The sequence below is a fragment of the Haliotis rufescens genome, unplaced genomic scaffold, assembly GCF_023055435.1.
Source record: "Haliotis rufescens isolate VD_foot unplaced genomic scaffold, xgHalRufe1.0.p SCAF_14, whole genome shotgun sequence".
Taxonomy (NCBI): Eukaryota; Metazoa; Mollusca; class Gastropoda; order Lepetellida; family Haliotidae; genus Haliotis; species Haliotis rufescens.
The window spans coordinates 17,961,601-17,982,651 of NW_025963824.1; the positions used below are offsets into that span (position 1 = coordinate 17,961,601).

The following is a 21,051-nucleotide window of genomic DNA, read 5'->3' on the forward strand; positions in this document are numbered from 1 at the left end:
GGCTAGTTCCATGACTACACTAGATACATCGTTACAGAGACAGGCTAGTTCCATGACAACACCTGATACATCGTTACAGAGACAGGCTAGTTCCATGACAACACTAGATACATCGTTACAGAGACATGCTAGTGCCATGACAACACTAGATTCATCGTTACAGAGAGAGGCTAGTCCCAAGACAACACCTGATACATCGTTACAGAGACATGCTAGTGCCATGACAACACTAGATTCATCGTTACAGAGAGAGGCTAGTTCCATGACAACACTAGATACATCGTTACAGAGACTGGCTAGTTCCATGACAACACTAGATACATCGTTACAGAGACATGCTAGTGCCATGACAACACTAGATACATCGTTACAGAGACTGGCTTGTTCCATGACAACACTAGATACATCGTTACAGAGACAGGCTAGTTCCATGGCAACACTAGATACATCGTTTCAGAGACTGGCTTGTTCCATGACAACACTAGATACATCGTTACAGAGACAGGCTAGTTCCATGACAACACTAGATACATCGTTACAGAGACAAGCTAGTTCCATGGCAACACTAGATACATCGTTACAGAGACAAGCTAGTTCCATGACAACACTAGATTCATCGTTACAGAGACAAGCTAGTTCCATGACAACACTAGATACATCGTTACAGAGACAGGCTAGTCCCAAGACAACACCTGATACATCGTTACAGAGACATGCTAGTGCCATGACTACACTAGATTCATCGTTACAGAGACAAGCTAGTTCCATGGCAACACTAGATACATCGTTACAGAGACAAGCTAGTTCCATGACAACACTAGATTCATCGTTACAGAGACAAGCTAGTTCCATGACAACACTAGATACATCGTTACAGAGACAGGCTAGTCCCAAGACTACACTAGATACATCGTTACAGAGACAGGCTAGTTCCATGACTACACTAGATTCATCGTTACAGAGACATGCTAGTTCCATGACAACACTAGATACATCGTTACAGAGACAGGCTAGTTCCATGACTACACTAGATTCATCGTTACAGAGACATGCTAGTTCCATGACAACACTAGATACATCGTTACAGAGACAGGCTAGTTCCATGACAACACTAGATACATCGTTACAGAGACAGGCTAGTTCCATGACAACACTAGATACATCGTTACAGAGACAGGCTAGTCCCAAGACTACACTAGATACATCGTTACAGAGACAGGCTAGTCCCAAGACTACACTAGATACATCGTTACAGAGAGAGGCTAGTTCTATGACAACACTAGATACATCGTTACAGAGAGAGGCTAGTTCCATGACAACACTAGATACATCGTTACAGAGACATGCTAGTTCCATGACAACACTAAATACATCGTTACAGAGACAGGCTAGTTCCATGACAACACTAGATACATCGTTACAGAGACTGGCTAGTTCTATGACAACACTAGATACATCGTTACAGAGACTGGCTAGTTCCATGACAACACTAGATACATCGTTACAGAGACAGGCTAGTTCCATGACAACACTAGATACATCGTTACAGAGAGAGGCTAGTTCTATGACAACACTAGATACATCGTTACAGAGAGAGGCTAGTTCCATGACAACACTAGATACATCGTTACAGAGACTGGCTAGTTCCATGGCAACACTAGATACATCGTTACAGAGAGAGGCTTGTTCTATGACAACACTAGATACATCGTTACAGAGACATGCTAGTTCCATGACAACACTAGATACATCGTTACAGAGACATGCTAGTTCCATGACAACACTAGATACATCGTTACAGAGACTGGCTTGTTCCATGACAACACTAGATACATCGTTACAGAGACAGGCTAGTTCCATGACAACACTAGATACATCGTTACAGAGACTGGCTTGTTCTATGACAACACTAGATACATCGTTACAGAGACTGGCTAGTTCCATGACAACACTAGATACATCGTTACAGAGACTGGCTTGTTCCATGACAACACTAGATACATCGTTACAGAGACAGGCTAGTTCCATGACAACACTAGATACATCGTTACAGAGACTGGCTTGTTCTATGACAACACTAGATACATCGTTACAGAGACTGGCTAGTTCCATGCCAACACTAGATACATCGTTACAGAGACTGGCTAGTTCCATGACAACACTAGATACATCGTTACAGAGACTGGCTTGTTCCATGACAACACTAGATACATCGTTACAGAGACAGGCTAGTTCCATGACAACACTAGATACATCGTTACAGAGACTGGCTTGTTCTATGACAACACTAGATACATCGTTACAGAGACTGGCTAGTTCCATGCCAACACTAGATACATCGTTACAGAGACTGGCTAGTTCCATGACAACACTAGATACATCGTTACAGAGACTGGCTTGTTCCATGACAACACTAGATACATCGTTACAGAGACTGGCTTGTTCCATGGCAACACTAGATACATCGTTACAGAGACAGGCTAGTTCCATGACAACACTAGATTCATCGTTACAGAGACTGGCTTGTTCCATGACAACACTAGATACATCGTTACAAAGACTGGCTTGTTCTATGACAACACTAGATACATCGTTACAAAGACTGGCTTGTTCCATGGCAACACTAGATACATCGTTACAGAGACTGGCTTGTTCCATGGCAACACTAGATACATCGTTACAGAGACAGGCTAGTTCCATGACAACACTAGATACATCGTTACAGAGACTGGCTTGTTCCATGACAACACTAGATACATCGTTACAAAGACTGGCTTGTTCTATGACAACACTAGATACATCGTTACAGAGACTGGCTAGTTCCATGACAACACTAGATACATCGTTACAGAGACAGGCTAGTTCCATGACAACACTAGATACATCGTTACAGAGACAGGCTAGTTCCATGACAACACTAGATACATCGTTACAGAGACAGGCTAGTTCCATGACAACACTAGATACATCGTTACAGAGACAGGCTAGTTCCATGACAACACTAGATACATCGTTACAGAGACATGCTAGTTCCATGACAACACTAGATTCATCGTTACAGAGACAGGCTAGTTCCATGCCAACACTAGATACATCGTTACAAAGACTGGCTAGTTCCATGACAACACTAGATACATCGTTACAAAGACTGGCTAGTTCCATGACAACACTAGATACATCGTTACAGAGACAGGCTAGTTCCATGACAACACTAGATACATCGTTACAGAGACATGCTAGTTCCATGACAACACTAGATTCATCGTTACAGAGACAGGCTAGTTCCATGACAACACTAGATACATCGTTACAGAGAGAGGCTAGTTCCATGACAACACTAGATTCATCGTTACAGAGACAGGCTAGTTCCATGGCAACACTAGATACATCGTTACAGAGACAGGCTAGTTCCATGACAACACTAGATACATCGTTACAAAGACTGGCTTGTTCTATGACAACACTAGATACATCGTTACAAAGACTGGCTAGTTCCATGACAACACTAGATACATCGTTACAGAGACAGGCTAGTTCCATGACAACACTAGATTCATCGTTACAGAGACTGGCTTGTTCCATGACAACACTAGATACATCGTTACAGAGACAGGCTAGTTCCATGACAACACTAGATACATCGTTACAGAGACAGGCTAGTTCCATGACAACACTAGATACATCGTTACAGAGACATGCTAGTTCCATGGCAACACTAGATACATCGTTACAGAGACTGGCTAGTTCCATGACAACACTAGATACATCGTTACAGAGACTGGCTAGTTCCATGACAACACTAGATACATCGTTACAGAGACAGGCTAGTTCCATGACAACACTAGATACATCGTTACAGAGACAGGCTAGTTCCATGGCAACACTAGATACATCGTTACAGAGACAGGCTAGTTCCATGGCAACACTAGATACATCGTTACAGAGACAGGCTAGTTCCATGACAACACTAGATACATCGTTACAGAGACAGGCTAGTTCCATGAAAACACTAGATACATCGTTACAGAGACAGGCTAGTTCCATGACAACACTAGATACATCGTTACAGAGACTGGCTAGTTCCATGGCAACACTAGATACATCGTTACAGAGACTGGCTAGTTCCATGACAACACTAGATACATCGTTACAGAGACATGCTAGTTCCATGGCAACACTAGATACATCGTTACAGAGACAGGCTAGTTCCATGACAACACTAGATACATCGTTACAGAGACAGGCTAGTTCCATGACAACACTAGATACATCGTTACAGAGACAGGCTAGTTCCATGACTACACTAGATTCATCGTTACAGAGACTGGCTAGTTCCATGACAACACTAGATACATCGTTACAGAGACAGGCTAGTTCCATGACAACACTAGATTCATCGTTACAGAGACATGCTAGTGCCATGACAACACTAGATACATCGTTACAGAGACAGGCTAGTTCCATGGCAACACTAGATACATCGTTACAGAGACATGCTAGTGCCATGACAACACTAGATACATCGTTACAGAGACATGCTAGTGCCATGACAACACTAGATACATCGTTACAGAGACAGGCTAGTTCCATGGCAACACTAGATACATCGTTACAGAGACAGGCTAGTTCCATGCCAACACTAGATACATCGTTACAGAGACAGGCTAGTTCCATGAAAACACTAGATACATCGTTACAGAGACTGGCTAGTTCCATGACAACACTAGATACATCGTTACAGAGAGAGGCTAGTTCTATGACAACACTAGATTCATCGTTACAGAGACAGGCTAGTTCCATGGCAACACTAGATACATCGTTTCAGAGACTGGCTTGTTCCATGACAACACTAGATACATCGTTACAGAGACAGGCTTGTTCCATGACAACACTAGATACATCGTTACAGAGACTGGCTTGTTCCATGACAACACTAGATACATCGTTACAGAGACTGGCTTGTTCCATGACAACACTAGATACATCGTTACAGAGACTGGCTAGTTCCATGGCAACACTAGATACATCGTTACAGAGACTGGCTAGTTCCATGACAACACTAGATACATCGTTACAGAGACAGGCTAGTTCCATGACAACACTAGATTCATCGTTACAGAGACTGGCTAGTTCCATGACAACACTAGATACATCGTTACAGAGACTGGCTTGTTCCATGACAACACTAGATACATCGTTACAGAGACAGGCTAGTTCCATGACAACACTAGATACATCGTTACAGAGACAGGCTAGTTCCATGACAACACTAGATACATCGTTACAGAGACAGGCTAGTTCCATGACAACACTAGATTCATCGTTACAGAGACAGGCTAGTTCCATGACAACACTAGATACATCGTTACAGAGACAGGCTAGTGCCATGACAACACTAGATTCATCGTTACAGAGAGAGGCTTGTTCCATGACAACACTAGATACATCGTTACAGAGACAGGCTAGTTCCATGACAACACTAGATTCATCGTTACAGAGACTGGCTAGTTCCATGACAACACTAGATACATCGTTACAGAGACTGGCTTGTTCCATGACAACACTAGATACATCGTTACAGAGACTGGCTTGTTCCATGACAACACTAGATACATCGTTACAGAGACATGCTAGTTCCATGACTACACTAGATACATCGTTTCAGAGACTGGCTTGTTCCATGACAACACTAGATACATAGTTATGTCGGGCAACATACAGGCTGAACCTGTATTCATAATTAAACAAATGTTTTAATAATTGAAATATTCATGTCGGTCTGTATCCCAGAGCTACCTAATGCATATCAATGGTCTACGCAAACAACCCGAGGCGGGATGGAACGAGGCAGCTAATCAGGATGACGTGGCCCGGATTCCGATACCTCCCAGCGACTCCGCGTTCTGGTAGCAATTAACACCGCCCTATTGCGTGTGTCGTCACGAGATTTCGGTGAATTATTCTAATAAAGTATTTATTTCCATTCCAGACCTGGCCTAGGAGAGTACCGTGCCGGCTGTTACCTGTGTGCTGACCTGGATTACACATCGTGAAACAATGGCGAATGTTACAGGTAGGATGCGAGCTGTCACCACACCTGCAGCGCTGTTGAGACACTCACATTATTTATCACGCAGTAACCTTTTGTTTAGCTTTTGACATACTGTACGTATATCGTCTCCGCCAGAGAAGTTGTCGCGTTTAATTGCTGGAATCTTCCAAACTTTTATACATTTGTCATGAAGTGGGAGAGCGCGTGCTGATGTTGCCATGCAATCATGTCACTGTGGACACCGTGTACATCAGGCTGTGGGACGCATCACGCCTCAACTATTTATCGTCTGTTGCTACCTGATTTCCTGACATTTTTACAGCTGTTGGAAACCAAACATACTCTGCAATCTTGTGGTTGAAAAAAACAAACTATTGTAATGTATGCTATGACAAACCATATGACATTAACTAAAAGACTCAATTAAAGGTCCCTTGCCGGATAATGTTTACACGTGCATGGTGCGTAGCTATGTGAGTAATATTTAACATGTACGTAGGTCGAACAGGAGTTTGGCTTACAAAACTGTCTGATGTGTGTAGAAAAAAGACTTCTAATATATTCGTTATCATAATTAACAATAGTACCGTGTCCGGGTGTCATGGGTTTTGTAGATAGTATGATGGATGTATGACAGTATAGTGTTGTCTGTACTTTCTACTCCTTGTTGTAGAGATACGGAGGTAGTGCATGTATCACATGTATTGTCATGTATTGTGAGGAGTGTGCACCATTGTTGTCTGCTTGTCTCATCTACCCCGTGAACATCCGGGTAAGAAATAGTCTTCACTAACTAATGCTTTTCGGGATCGGGTGGTCAGGCTAGCTTACTAGGTTAATGCATATCACCGAATCAAATTGCATAGATCGATGCTTATGATGTCAATCACTGGGTTGGCCGGTCCTTACTCGATTATTTACAGACTGCCATACAAAAACTGGAATATTGCTGAATGCGGCGTCAAAAACAAACAAACAGAACTTGCCCCCACTAAACCAGTTCTCCGGGGTCATGTCCGCACTGTCAGATGTCGTATTGATATCAGCGACAACGCAACAGCATTTCACAAAAGGTTTAATTTCGACAGAAATTCTGCCGGCATTCATTGCGTGAACACATCGTAGCGACTATCATGAGAATAGGATCAGAAGGATGGTTAGTTCCCAGGTCCCAATTCTGTGATAGCTGTGTTAGAACAGTCACCAAGTCCCAAGTCCGTGATAGCTGTGTTAGAACAGTCACCAGGTCCCAAGTCCGTGATAGCTGTGTTAGAACAGTCACCAGGTCCCAAGTCCGTGATAGCTGTGTTAGAACAGTCACCAGGTCCCAAGTCCGTGATAGCTGTGTTAGAACAGTCACCAGGTCCCAAGTCCGTGATAGCTGTGTTAGAACAGTCACCAAGTCCGAAGTCCGTGATAGCTGTGTTAGAACAGTCACCAGGTCCCAAGTCCGTGATAGCTGTGTTAGAACAGTCACCAAGTCCGAAGTCCGTGATAGCTGTGTTAGAACAGTCACCAGGTCCCAAGTCCGTGATAGCTGTGTTAGAACAGTCACCAGGTCCCAATTCCGTGATAGCTGTGTTAGAACAGTCACCAGGTCCCAAGTCCGTGATAGCTGTGTTAGAACAGTCACCAGGTCCCAAGTCCGTGATAGCCGTGTTAGAACAGTCACCAGGTCCCAAGTCCGTGATAGCTGTGTTAGAACAGTCACCAAGTCCGAAGTCCGTGATAGCTGTGTTAGAACAGTCACCAGGTCCCAAGTCCGTGATAGCTGTGTTAGAACAGTCACCAGGTCCCAATTCCGTGATAGCTGTGTTTGAACAGTCACCAGGTCCCAAGTCCGTGATAGCTGTGTTAGAACAGTCACCAGGTCCCAAGTCCGTGATAGCTGTGTTAGAACAGTCACCAGGTCCCAATTCCGTAATAGCTATGTTAGAACAGTCACCGGGTATCGGACAACACCTGGCGAGCAGGAGCATGACGACAGTGAGGGAGACGGCATTACATCTCAGCACATACTTCCTGTATAATGAAAACTTAATTCGCAATAACACGCAGGCAATGAATCGGCATCAACTTGTCCCAGCAAATATCCAACGTGTTACATCTGTTCTCTATAGAAGAAACGACTGAGTCGAGTCACGTGACTTGGGTCATGTTAGAGCGGGCGGTGCTGAGGGTGCTGGTGTGTCGCAAGCACCGTCTGGGTACTACTCCCTTGGGAACTAATGTCATTGAAGCAGCAACACGCCACTCTAGCTGAACATGATCTCTTCTTGAAACAATGCATGAACGGGTACATCTTCAATGTAATTAAACATAATTAGAATTTCAAATATTGAAGCTCAATTCAGCGTAAGCCGATGACGCTCTGACGCATTAAATTATCACATTCCCAGCAACAGGAAAGTATCTATGGAATGGGAGGTGTGAAGTTAACTGTATTGTTTCCATGACAACACATTCAAAATAAAAGTCAGGGATTGGACATTCCACCTCGAGGCGGCTATAAAACGTGTATTGCGTGCTGCAACTACTAAATCGCTATCTTTGCCCGCGGGGTACGACTGAAGTGTTGTGGCCGTGTGACTGTCTCTAGTGTACACGTCTTGCAGTGGCCCCTCGCGGGAACCGCCAGCCTGTCAGCCCCAGGCAGGCTGTGATTGCTCTCAGTACTGCCCACGTAGAGCTATAACGACTCGTACACTTACACGGAAAGTGGATGCTCTGTCATGGTAGGCAATGTGATGTTTCTACTCAGATATTGAGAAGATATTGCGATGATCAATCAATCAAAATATATAAAAGCCCATTTCTGCTCTTACAAATCTGAGCATCCATACTTAGGCTAAGTTCACATGGATGGGGAATATTAATTTTCAGAGGTGAAGAAACATTTGTTAATATGGTACTTAAGACACGGAACAAACATCTGAAACCTATAAGCAGCTAGTAGCAGTTGTTACAACCTTCGGTGAAACATTTGCGATTGTTAACATTGAATACATAGTTTGAGGAACAGTTCTTTGTGAAAAGCGCGACCCAAATGACACCCCCAACACAGTAAGGGGTACACATACAATATCTAGGTTGACAACATTCGATGTTCTAAAGTGTATTTATCAACAATCTGTAATGTTCTGTTTTATTTCTTTACGTGATTGTAAGCTAGTCGATGTTGTTAAATTTACTATCGTTATTCCATTTGCAATAACCTGCCCTAGGGTTTTCGAGGTGATCATGATTCCGGCTTTGAACTTTCTGTCGGAACATTAAGGTACGGTGCTTGAAGCTGTACTACTGCAGATACGTTCGGACATCTCAGCGAAAACCAATTGTATGTTCCAGTAGATATATTCAGAGTTAATGTTAAGACCTAGCTCAGCACTGATGTCATCTGTCATCTCGTTGCTTGTACTCTGAGGCTGATCTTTCTTTAGACAAGAGGATCACGGACACCAGTGTCGAAGCTAATGAGTGAGTGAGTGAGTTTGGTTTTACGCCGCTTTTAGCAATATTCCAGCAATATCACGGCGGGGGACACCAGAAATGGGCTTCACACATTGTACCTGAAGCTAATGAAGCTGGGCCCACAGGTAGTGCAAGAATCCAAGAATTCCCCTCAATATGATTTTTTGATGTGACAACCCTCGTGCTCACGGGTTTCACGAAAGTGGTAAACGCACAAGAGCAATACTATTGCCCTTTTTCCGACATCAGTGTCAGTTTAAAATAAATTTCATGGAAGGGAAACTTAGATAAGTGAATTTTGTCCAAACGAAGACCGGGAATCGTTTGATAGGCATTGCTTAGAAGTTGACGAATGACAAAGTAGACATAATTTATGGATAACAACTTCTTTCATACTGTAAAGAATTGTGTGACAGCGGTATAAGGATCGATACCGAGACGTTGCTCTTACAGTATTAAAGAAGTTGTTATCAGTAAAGTGTGTCTACTTTAACTAAACACCGGTTGTGGTTTTGCTGCCCGGGAATCCATGGTAATTCCCCTTAATGTAATAAAGAATACGAGATTGGAAAGAAAGATGAGATTGGTGTATAAAACTTTAAATATGTTATTACTTGTAGCCTATCAGAGATGTGCGCTGTAAAAATAACTACAGTGCACATTAACACGCTCCATCTAAAGGGGTGACCCCAAGTCCGAGTTATATGGCACACACGATGTACAGACAACAACCTGACATAAAGCGATGAGGGCATGCGGCAGTTAAGCAATAAACCGAAGGCGTGCAGGGTAGAGCTTTGGTGGGGTGCTGGAACTAGTACGTAGTGTGTGTACAGGCTGCGATTGCTGGGACGTTTAATAGTCACGAACCCCAATACCCTGGCTTAATCCTACACGGCCCGAAGTAGGGATATTGCTCCTATCTGTTGCAGTGTTGTCCGACCAAACAATGGCAATAATATAATCATATTAAATAAACGCCCTAACCCATTCACGTAGCTCCGCACTTCTTCTTCCGAGACATTGAGCCACTCCCTGGTAGAGAAAGACACCTCGCGACATGACGAGCAGGATGCGCTTTCGGGAATGCCACGATGTAGTGCTGGATAAGGTTCAGCTGTATTTTCATATCTTTAAATGACCTGTCACTTGCCCGGGTGCAATACATCTCTAGATAGGTGTGAGAAGTTTATCTCAGCACTGAAGTGAGTCTGTCCCAGTGACTGTAGATACAGGGTCTCACTAGACACGTGTCAATATAACCCCAGCAAAGTACCAACATTCCATAAGAGCGGTTAGTTATAAGCAGATATTACTCAAATAATGTATGGTGTAAATCAATACAGACGAGTTCACAAGTATTCATAAAGTACGGGGGCCCAGTCGATAAAGGCACCGACATTTGCTGTGCCGAGTTGCGTCTCTTGGCACGCAAGAAATGGATAATCGTGGGTTCGAGTCCCGGTTCCGTCCGATTATGTTTCTATGTGTGTCCGCACCATACCCGTGCTTGTGGGTTTCACCAAAATTGTAAACGTCTAAGTGTCGAATTACTTCAGGCTCTGCTCCCTCAGTAAGCTGACACGCCGTGATGTATGTATGTAAGTGGCATATTGTTTAAAACGGTGTTAACTCTATCCCCCCCCCCCCCCCTCTCTCTCTCTCCCCTCCACACACACACCTACCTACACACACACACACACACACACACACACACACACACACGCACGCACGCACGCACGCACGCACGCACGCACGCACGCACGCACGCACGCACGCACGCACGCACGCACGCACGCACGCACGCGCGCGCGCGCACGCACGCACGCACGCACACACACACACACACACACACACACACACACACACACACACACACACACACACACACGCACGCACGCACGCACACACACACACGCACACACACACACACACACCCGCTCCATGTGGATGACCGTGACGATTAACAACAGTCAACTTATGAACACAGCTTCACTTCCCACTTACAATACTGTAGACGTCTTTTGTTTTGCTCTTTCTTTAACGTTAATGTATAGCAACACGAGGCTCTGCAGTATGTGCCACTTGGACTGCCAGTGAAGGTCACACCGTCGACTTCAAACAACACTAAGAACACAAACACAGACATATCAGGCGTTTTTAGAGGCCGCGTTATTCACTTAATGCCGCGTTAAGAAAAAAACGTTTATTTTCCTGTTATTATCGATGTCCTCCACATTGTTTACAAATGTGCTGGAGTTATTCATATATTTTACTCAGCAAACACGGCAGGCGAGATGACTATAAACAGAAGATGTTGACAGGAGGGACTTTGTCAATATTTTGTGTATTTCAAGTAAACACTTCAGTCATACGTATGTAGAAATACTACGGGAAGACAGGTAGATTCCGGGATTGCCTAAGACAATGGCTTTTGTTGTAGTGACCCCGCGGTGTGCAGGGTTTACGGTCAAGGTGAAGGGGATGTGTGTGGACGGTGTGGGAGCTACAGTCGCAGTGTTAACATCGCCGTCAAGTGCCGACCGTGGATTTAGGGATCTTTTAGGGCTAAACGTGTCGAGACACAACTAGCCTTCATTACTGATTACAATGGATACTTCTCAGAGCTGGTCATGATTTACAGAAGCAGAAGTATAAGATACATGGATTTACTTATCTTATATTAGTAAGGTTGTACCTCTTAATACTCGTTAATAAAATCAATAGTGATCATTATATGTAACGCTCGCTCCATTGGTTTCCTGTCATTCCGGCCCGACGGGTAAACAGTGATTGCTCGTTGTTACTAACCCGTTGGAGCACTGTTTACTAAATACATGGCAGTACAACACATTGTGTAATTACATCACGTACGGATGGGACTATTGTTTTGGTCATCAGCTGATCCTTCGAATGGAGGCGTCGGTAGCACATTTCAGCTCTACACAACGTGTACTCTCAGTAGCCGTTAGAAATGATACTTTTCTTAAATCGATCACCAGGATGCACTTTGAGCAAAAACAGCCCATCACCGGCCATCAAGCTGCGAATGTTGTATTCATACGCCACCCTTATAACAACGACGTGTGGTTAGATAATGTGCAAATCATAACTGAGTAATAAATAAATCACCATACTCTTCCCCGTCATACACCGTTTTTAGTATTCATGAACGGTTTCGCTTGCCAGATACGTTTTGAAATACACTTGGAATTAAAACGGTTTTAAATAAGCGAGCTGTAACAAAAACATGTTATCTCACAGGTGCTTGCTTAGCAACATATATTTTCCCGTGAAGATCCGGGTTAGAGTAGGTCTTCAGGAACTCATGCTTGCCGTAAGAGTCGGCCTTGCTTGTCGTAACGGGGTCGGGTGGTCAGGCTTTCTGACTTGGTAGATGCATGTCATCGTATCCCAATTGCGTAGGTCGATGATGATGATAGTATTCGCTGGATTTGTCTGGTCCAGTCTTGATTATTTACAGACCGTCATATAGCTGGAATATTGCTAAGTGCGGCGTCAAACATGAAACAAACTAAAAGCAAAAATATGTTTGTTCAAGTTAGGGTGAGCTACAGTGACTGCTTCATCGGCGGGGCAACAGGCCCGTCAAGGACTGAGGTGAGCACCTATTCACTGACTACCAATACACCATCTCTAGATCTTTAGGTTCTCCTCATCCCCATGTCCAAATAAACACGTGAGTTTCTATTGCTAGGGACATGATTACATCCACAGTGGCTGGCAAGACATGGTGGAAGGGGCTAAATTATACTCTCCTGGGGCCATGCCAGAAAGTCCTAAGCATAAAGTCACTCACTAGTCATGCATGCAGCATGTCATTCCTAGTTTATGCGTTGTTGGAATATATATGCAAGGAGAAGAAATAACAGTGTCAAATGTTAATACTTAAACTTTTATGTCTCTAAATTTTAGGCAACAGAATCGATAATTACAGAAGTGTGCATTTAGCAAGTACGCATAGCACACAGAGATTAGCAGGCTACGTGTAAACACACGACAGAAGTAATAATCTCTTTATCTCATTATGATATGATATTATTATTACTGTCGTGTGTTTGGTCTCTCTTAAAATTATATATCTGTAAGACGTTATTTCACTCACTGAAGTAACTTAAGAATAAGAGAGTAAGAATTCAACGCAAGAATGAACCCAACCTTTTATCAAATATTGGCAAGTTATTTGTAGCCGGGAAGCCCTATCTTATGTCATTGGCGAGGTTAGTCAATATAATTCGTTGAGAAAGCAGACATTGCATCGATGCATAGAGCTTAAAAGTAATTCTGATACATGACCACAGTCACATATTTATCGAATCGTGATACCAAGTTTATCGTATCGATTGCACTATCCACTATATAACATAATTATTGCCTTGTGCTGACAACACTGATCCCTCAGTATCTCATTATTCCGTTTGCCTGTTTAATCTTCAGGTGGTGGTACGAGAGATATAAAATCACAAAGTGAACATGCTGCCCCCTCTCAAAATAATTTCTTGTCCAATATATCTGGGTCAATATATCATCGTCGGCGTGCAATGCTGGAGCCTCGTCCAAAGTGACACCGTATCTATCACGCTGACCATAGTAGATGACCCAAAACAGAAACGCCTGCTCCGCAAAGACTGAATAAATGTGGAGACTCGGGAGACGTTTCTATAACTATAGACATTAGTAAGCAGAGGTTTAACACCCCGGCTCAAACACCCGACCCCGGGGGTTCGGCCTTCATTACTATTCCTCTTTCCCCGATGGTCGTGATACAAGTAGACAGCAGGGATAATGTACAGTCCTTCTCAGTAATGTACGTCTACACATGGCAGGGGCTTGTAAGTTATTATAGGGGGATGAGATTCCAGGGAGGGGGTCATGAACCTTTGAAGGCGAAAGAAAAATTAGGGGGGGGGGTCTCTTTTAGAAATGGGGCATGAAGGAATATTACATAAACTACATTGGGGGTCTTCAAATATGATAAAGTCCTAGGACCAATCTCTATGCTGCAAGTGAGTGGTGTGTGGTGGAAGGTGTGGGTGTAACAGGCTCTTTAATACAGCCTGATGTATCTGATCTGTGTTGGTATGGCTCTGGATCTGCTGGACCTGTGATGCTGAGGAAATCAGTTTGCTGGTGATGTACAAACGTATGTACAATTCATGGCCATAAGACAAAGTACATGTGTGATGAATTCCATGTCTTGACCATCCTGTTACCTTCAACATTGTTTAGGTGTAGCCGGGATGAGTGTCCTCCGAGGTTCATTTACGCATCAGGTTAACTAAAAATTCTGTTGGCTCGTGCCAAATCTTTAATCATTTTTGTTCTGCTCTGTCCACGTTTTAGAGCTTCACGACTTTGAGAGGTGGGGTGTACGCATGCGTTCTTTTCTCCACGGCGGTGAAAGGTCAGTGTGTAGTTCCCGCTCTGTGACGCTACTTCCACGCAGGGGGAGGTGACCTTCACACACTGAGCTGTTGTTGGTGTGTTGATCACTCCGTGTGACATGTGGTCACACCAGCTCGCCCACATTTCCGTGTCGGAAGGCCTGTCTCAGATCCCCTTCATGTTCAGCTTTGTCAGAGATCAACATCGAGTGTGCTGTTGTAATATTCTCACAGGATATCCGTAATAATGTTCGAATTAGAAAGCAATTTTAATGTACCTATACTTACTATTGAGCCTCAGCAATCATATGTGTTTCCGGAATAAGATAGGAAACAGTTTCTCGCCTTGAACGCTTTAGTACTGTGCGGTGTCGAAGCAGCACTGTTTACAATCTGCAATTGTTCAAGTTCTGCTGCAGCGACAGGTGCACGTGTTGTGTATTATATTCCAAGGCCTCGTTCAAATAGTACCGACTTGAGAAGGTATTTTGAAGCCCAAAACGTGTGTTCTCTGTTTGATGCTGTATATACGGTTGTCGCGGTTTCCGATGTCTCTGTGCATATTAATTTATTACCTTACACTAGGTAAGATACATGATAAACTCCATGTACCCATTCATGCTTTCCTAGATTACATTCGCTTTTCAAAACGTACTATTTACCAAATTTTGTAATAACTTGGCCTGGTAGCTGGTGATGCTGGTGTTACCGTACCGGTTGTCAAACATCAGACTCCTGCAGCACATAGGGTAATAGTTTTAGTACAAATTTCAGTAAATCATTTATGCAAGTCAAGTACAAACTAGTGGATATCAACCACCTCATGTCAGCTTGGCCGCAAGGAACATGGCGAATATCAGACACTAAACGGCGCCAATTAAGTATCGTGGTACATTCATTGGGCGTTCTGCGAAACCTGAGGCAATAATGTTAAAATGTACTGTATCGTCGTGACACCTTATGCCAAAGGTTCATATGGGAAAATGCAGTGAAAACAGCTGGAATTGTGAGGAAGTAGCCATGGGCTGTGTATGTGTCTGACGTAAAAAGGAAGCGATGGCCTTGATTGATCCTGACGCAGGGGTTTTGTGTTCCCTTCTCTGTATGAACTACGTATTGCCGTGTGTATGTATGTGGTATCCTAGCAATATAAGCCCCCTGCATTAACCTCCACATCTCGGTCTGTGTGTAGGTCCCCTGTCTGTAATCATCTGTGTTTGACTAGCTTCATCCCCCTTATCACCCCGTCCCGCCACACCACAACCATGTGCACAGCGTCTCGCCAAGGTCAGCACTAAACCTCCAAGGTCAACACTCACAGGAAGAGTCAATTTGAAAGTCAATCTAGAGTATGTTTGCTAAATACATGAGCCCTGACGTCGCGGCAACAGTGGTTCTCTGGTCAGAAGTACCAGTATATCTGGCCGCCCCTTTACACGCTCGGACACAAGATACAAGCCAAGCCCTGCACCTGGCTGCGTACGATTGCATTGTATATAAATCAGTCTGTCTACAAACACGAGAGGAGTCAAAATAACCCTCCTAATCAGGCTTGCATCAAGCTAAAGTGTACGTCTTACTTAATTTGCAATGAATTTAGCTAAAGGCGAGTCTGGTTTTTTTCTACAAGGAGATATAGAGAACGGAATGTGCGCTATCACTGAAGTAATTACAAGCTCAACTGAAATGATTCGCGGCGTCGCAACTTTTTCATCTCCTACAAACCCATTTGGTTATTGAAACTGAAGTTTGTAAATGCGCTCCCAGCAAAAATGTCTCCGGGTCATGTGGAACGATCTAAATGTTCACCTGCCTGGTACTAAAATGACATCATATGCCTAGTTGCGTCCCTCAGCTGGTCATGCCAATATGAACGTGTATCAACAAATACATGCAGTCATTCGTTCCCGTCCAGGCAACTATACGCGCTGACATTATGCCCCCCATCCAAGCAACTATACATACAATCATATGCCCTTATCAAAGCAACTATTCAGACAATACATACAGTCATATGTCCCCGTCCAAGCAACTATTCAGACAATACATACAGTCATATGTCCCCATCCAAGCAACTATTCACACAAAACATAATCATATGTCCCCATCCAAGCAACTATTCAGACAATACATACAGTCATATGTCCCCATCCAGGCAACTATTCAAACAATACATACAGTCATATGTCCCAATCCAAGCAACTATTCAGACAAAACATACAGTCATATGTCCCCGTCCAAGCAACTATTCAGACAATACATAATCATATATCCCCATCCAAGCAACTATTCACACAAAACATAATCATATGTCCCCATCCAAGCAACTATTCAGACAATACATACAGTCATATGTCCCCATCCAAGCAACTATTCAAACAATACATACAGTCATATGTCCCCATCCAAGCAACTATTCAGACAATACATAGTCATATGCATATGTCCCCATCCAAGCAACTATTCACACAATACCAACAGTCATATGTCCCCATCCCAGCAACTATTTAAACAATACATACAGTCATATGTCCCCATCCAAGCAACTATTCAGAAAATACATACAGCCATATGTCCCCATCCAAGCAACTATTCACATAATACATACAGACATATGTCCCCATCCCAGCAACTATTCAGACAATACATACAGTCATATGTCCCCATCCAAGCAACTATTCAAACAATACATACAGTCATATGTCCCCGTCCAGGCAACTATTCACACAATACATACAGTCATATGTCCCCGTCCAAGCAACTATTCAGACAATACATACAGTCATATGTCCCCATCCAAGCAACTATTCACACAATACATAATCATATGTCCCCATCCAAGCAACTATTCAGACAATACATACAGTCATATGTCCCCATCCAGGCAACTATTCAAACAATACATACAGTCATATGTCCCAATCCAAGCAACTATTCAGACAAAACATACAGTCATATGTCCCCGTCCAAGCAACTATTCAGACAATACATAATCATATATCCCCATCCAAGCAACTATTCACACAAAACATAATCATATGTCCCCATCCAAGCAACTATTCAGACAATACATACAGTCATATGTCCCCATCCAAGCAACTATTCAAACAATACATACAGTCATATGTCCCCATCCAAGCAACTATTCAGACAATACATAGTCATATGCATATGTCCCCATCCAAGCAACTATTCACACAATACCAACAGTCATATGTCCCCATCCCAGCAACTATTTAAACAATACATACAGTCATATGTCCCCATCCAAGCAACTATTCAGAAAATACATACAGCCATATGTCCCCATCCAAGCAACTATTCACATAATACATACAGACATATGTCCCCATCCCAGCAACTATTCAGACAATACATACAGTCATATGTCCCCATCCAAGCAACTATTCAAACAATACATACAGTCATATGTCCCCGTCCAGGCAACTATTCACACAATACATACAGTCATATGTCCCCATCCAAGCAACTATTCACACAATACCAACAGTCATATGTCCCCATCCCAGCAACTATTTAAACAATACATACAGTCATATGTCCCCATCTAAGCAACTATTCAGAAAATACATACAGTCATATGTCCCCATCCAAGCAACTATTCACATAATACATACAGACATATGTCCCCATCCCAGCAACTATTCAGACAATACATACAGTCATATGTCCCCATCCCAGCAACAATCAACCAATACAAAGTCATGTGTCCCCATCTAAGCAACTATTCACACAATACATAGTCATATGTCCCCATCCAAGCAACTATTCACACAATACATACAGTCATATGTCCCCATACAAGCAACTATTCAAACAATACATACAGTCATATGTCCCCATCCAAGCAACTATTCACACAATACATACATACATATGTCCCCATCCAAACAATAATCAACCTATACAAAGCCATATGTCCCCATCCCAGCAACTATTCAACCAATACAAAGTCATATGTCCCCATCCAAGCAACTATTCACACAATACCTACAGACATATGTCCCCACCCAATCAATAATCAACCAATACAAAGTCATATGTCCCCATCCAAGCAACTATTCAACCGATACCAAGTCATATGTCCCCATCCAAGCAACTATTCACACAATACATACAGACATATGTCCCCATCCAAGCAATAATCAACCAATACAAAGTCATACGTCCCCATCCAAGCAACTATTCAACTAATACAAAGTCATATGTCCCCATCCAAGCAACTATTCACACAATACAAAGTCATATGTCCCCATCCAAGCAACTATTCAACCAATACAAAGTCATATGTCCCCATCCAAGCAACTATTCAACCAATACATATAGTAATTTGTTCCCAATCAAGCAACCAATACATACACAGTCAGTCAACCAGACTTGCAACTTTGCAAAGTTACCAGACATGATAAGTTATTGCCAGTCCAGAATTTTGCAAGACAAACGAACAAAAGTAAGAAAAGTGTAAACATAAGAATAGTATTGTTTAATGTTAGTTCTCAGAAAATAACGATAAACTGGTGGATTGTCAACTTGGTAACTTTAACTCATTGAAATTTTATTCATCAATTGTGTGTTTAATGTTTACAGTTAATTTACCTCTTACACTTAATCAAAACTAAGGTATTTTAGGGAATACAATAACAGCCCGATCATCGGGCGTGCAACATTTCAAAACTGAACGTCCGTCAGCATTATATTCCGTCTCGGACTGTCGGGCAGGCAGGTATTTTATATACTGCATTTTAACTGGTGTACCAATTAACGCCTTTTATTGAATTGGTATCCATGTTTACTTACAAGCCATGTTGAATATTGTATTGGGTTTTCCCTGCATTAGCCTAGTGAGCCTTGATAAGCGCATGCTGACTAACGCAGGGCTATGGGCCTGGTAAATATACATTTTATGCCTGCAAACAACAGGTGGCTATTTCGTTATGTTTGGGGGATAGATTTAGATTTTGTGACCATAGTCTGGGTCCAGCAACACGGTGTATGTATTATTACGCTATGATTTGAGGATACACTCAGCAGCCGTGTGACCAAGGCTTGCAGCAGTTCAGACAATGCTATCGCCATAGCTTCACCTATACTGCAATAGTGTTTTTAACGAACTCAACCGTGGGCTCATATGTGATTCTTGTCAACACACACCCGTAATCGTCTTAGATGTGTATGATATAACTGGAATACTGTTCATTAAGCCCAATTTACTCCCGGCATTGGTCACTCCGCAGTCAGTGATACTGCAGATAATAGAGCCCTCTGCTACATGGGATATTTCCTGGGACGTTCATGTAACGTTTGACGTCTTCCACGAACAGTGTGTTCTACTTGGTTATTCCGCAATGCAGAATGCACATAGACCGTTTTGTCATCCAAATGGATTTATGCTGTGTATACATGTAGTGTGTTCAGCGTTCCATCTCAAGTGTGTATTCCAGTGCTGGCAGTCAGTCTATTCAAATGCCTTCTCGGGTCCACAGATCAGTAAGCCTATAAAGGTGTTAGTAGTCACTTATGATTGTTTTCATTCATTGTGGTAACAAAATAGTTGACCATCGCCTTCGTTTCAAAGGGATGTAACTCCACATTTTGTCTTTCAAAGTCACCAAGTTGTCCACTGACTGTGGTTAGAATGTAAGACATATTGTCGTCAGTTGAAAATATTGTCTTTCCATGGATTATATATTAAGAATCTTCATACGTGTGAGAATGAACGTCAAGTTGATCGCCCTGCATCAACTGACTGTACGGAGCTGGTAGCTGTATGCGGTGCAGCACTAGGATAAGCTCAGGTGGTGTATGGGAGCCTGCTAATCCTGTGTCAGGTGTGACAGTGGTGTGCAGGTCGCTAAGTGCTGTGTTCATTACTGCCGTTTTCCTGAAAAAATGCTGCAGATGTGTTTGTATTTCCTCATATCGTAGCCCGTGACTCGGGAGGAGTGAAAGCCTTTACGCAAACAGACAGCGATACTGGATTTTTGAAACACCAAAATTGAGCAATATCGAACAAAAATAGACAGGTCACACACCCTCGACAACTTCGCCTAACAAGTGTCAACTTCCAGGCCAAAACGCCTAACACTCCATCCATCTGCAATA

At 42.9% G+C, this 21,051-nt stretch overlaps 1 protein-coding gene across 3 annotated transcripts in view; it reads left to right on the forward strand.

Annotated features, from left to right (window-relative positions):
* The window catches only part of LOC124124495, a 45,000-nt gene that overhangs the window by 7,521 nt on the left and 16,428 nt on the right, over nt 1-21,051 (forward strand). For all 3 annotated transcript variants that reach the window (XM_046487680.1, XM_046487678.1, XM_046487679.2), the window contains exon 2: nt 5,990-6,073. In XM_046487680.1, the coding sequence (XP_046343636.1) occupies nt 6,058-6,073 (16 nt within the window). In that variant the 5' untranslated portion in view covers nt 5,990-6,057. The remainder of the gene's footprint in view (nt 1-5,989; nt 6,074-21,051) is intronic.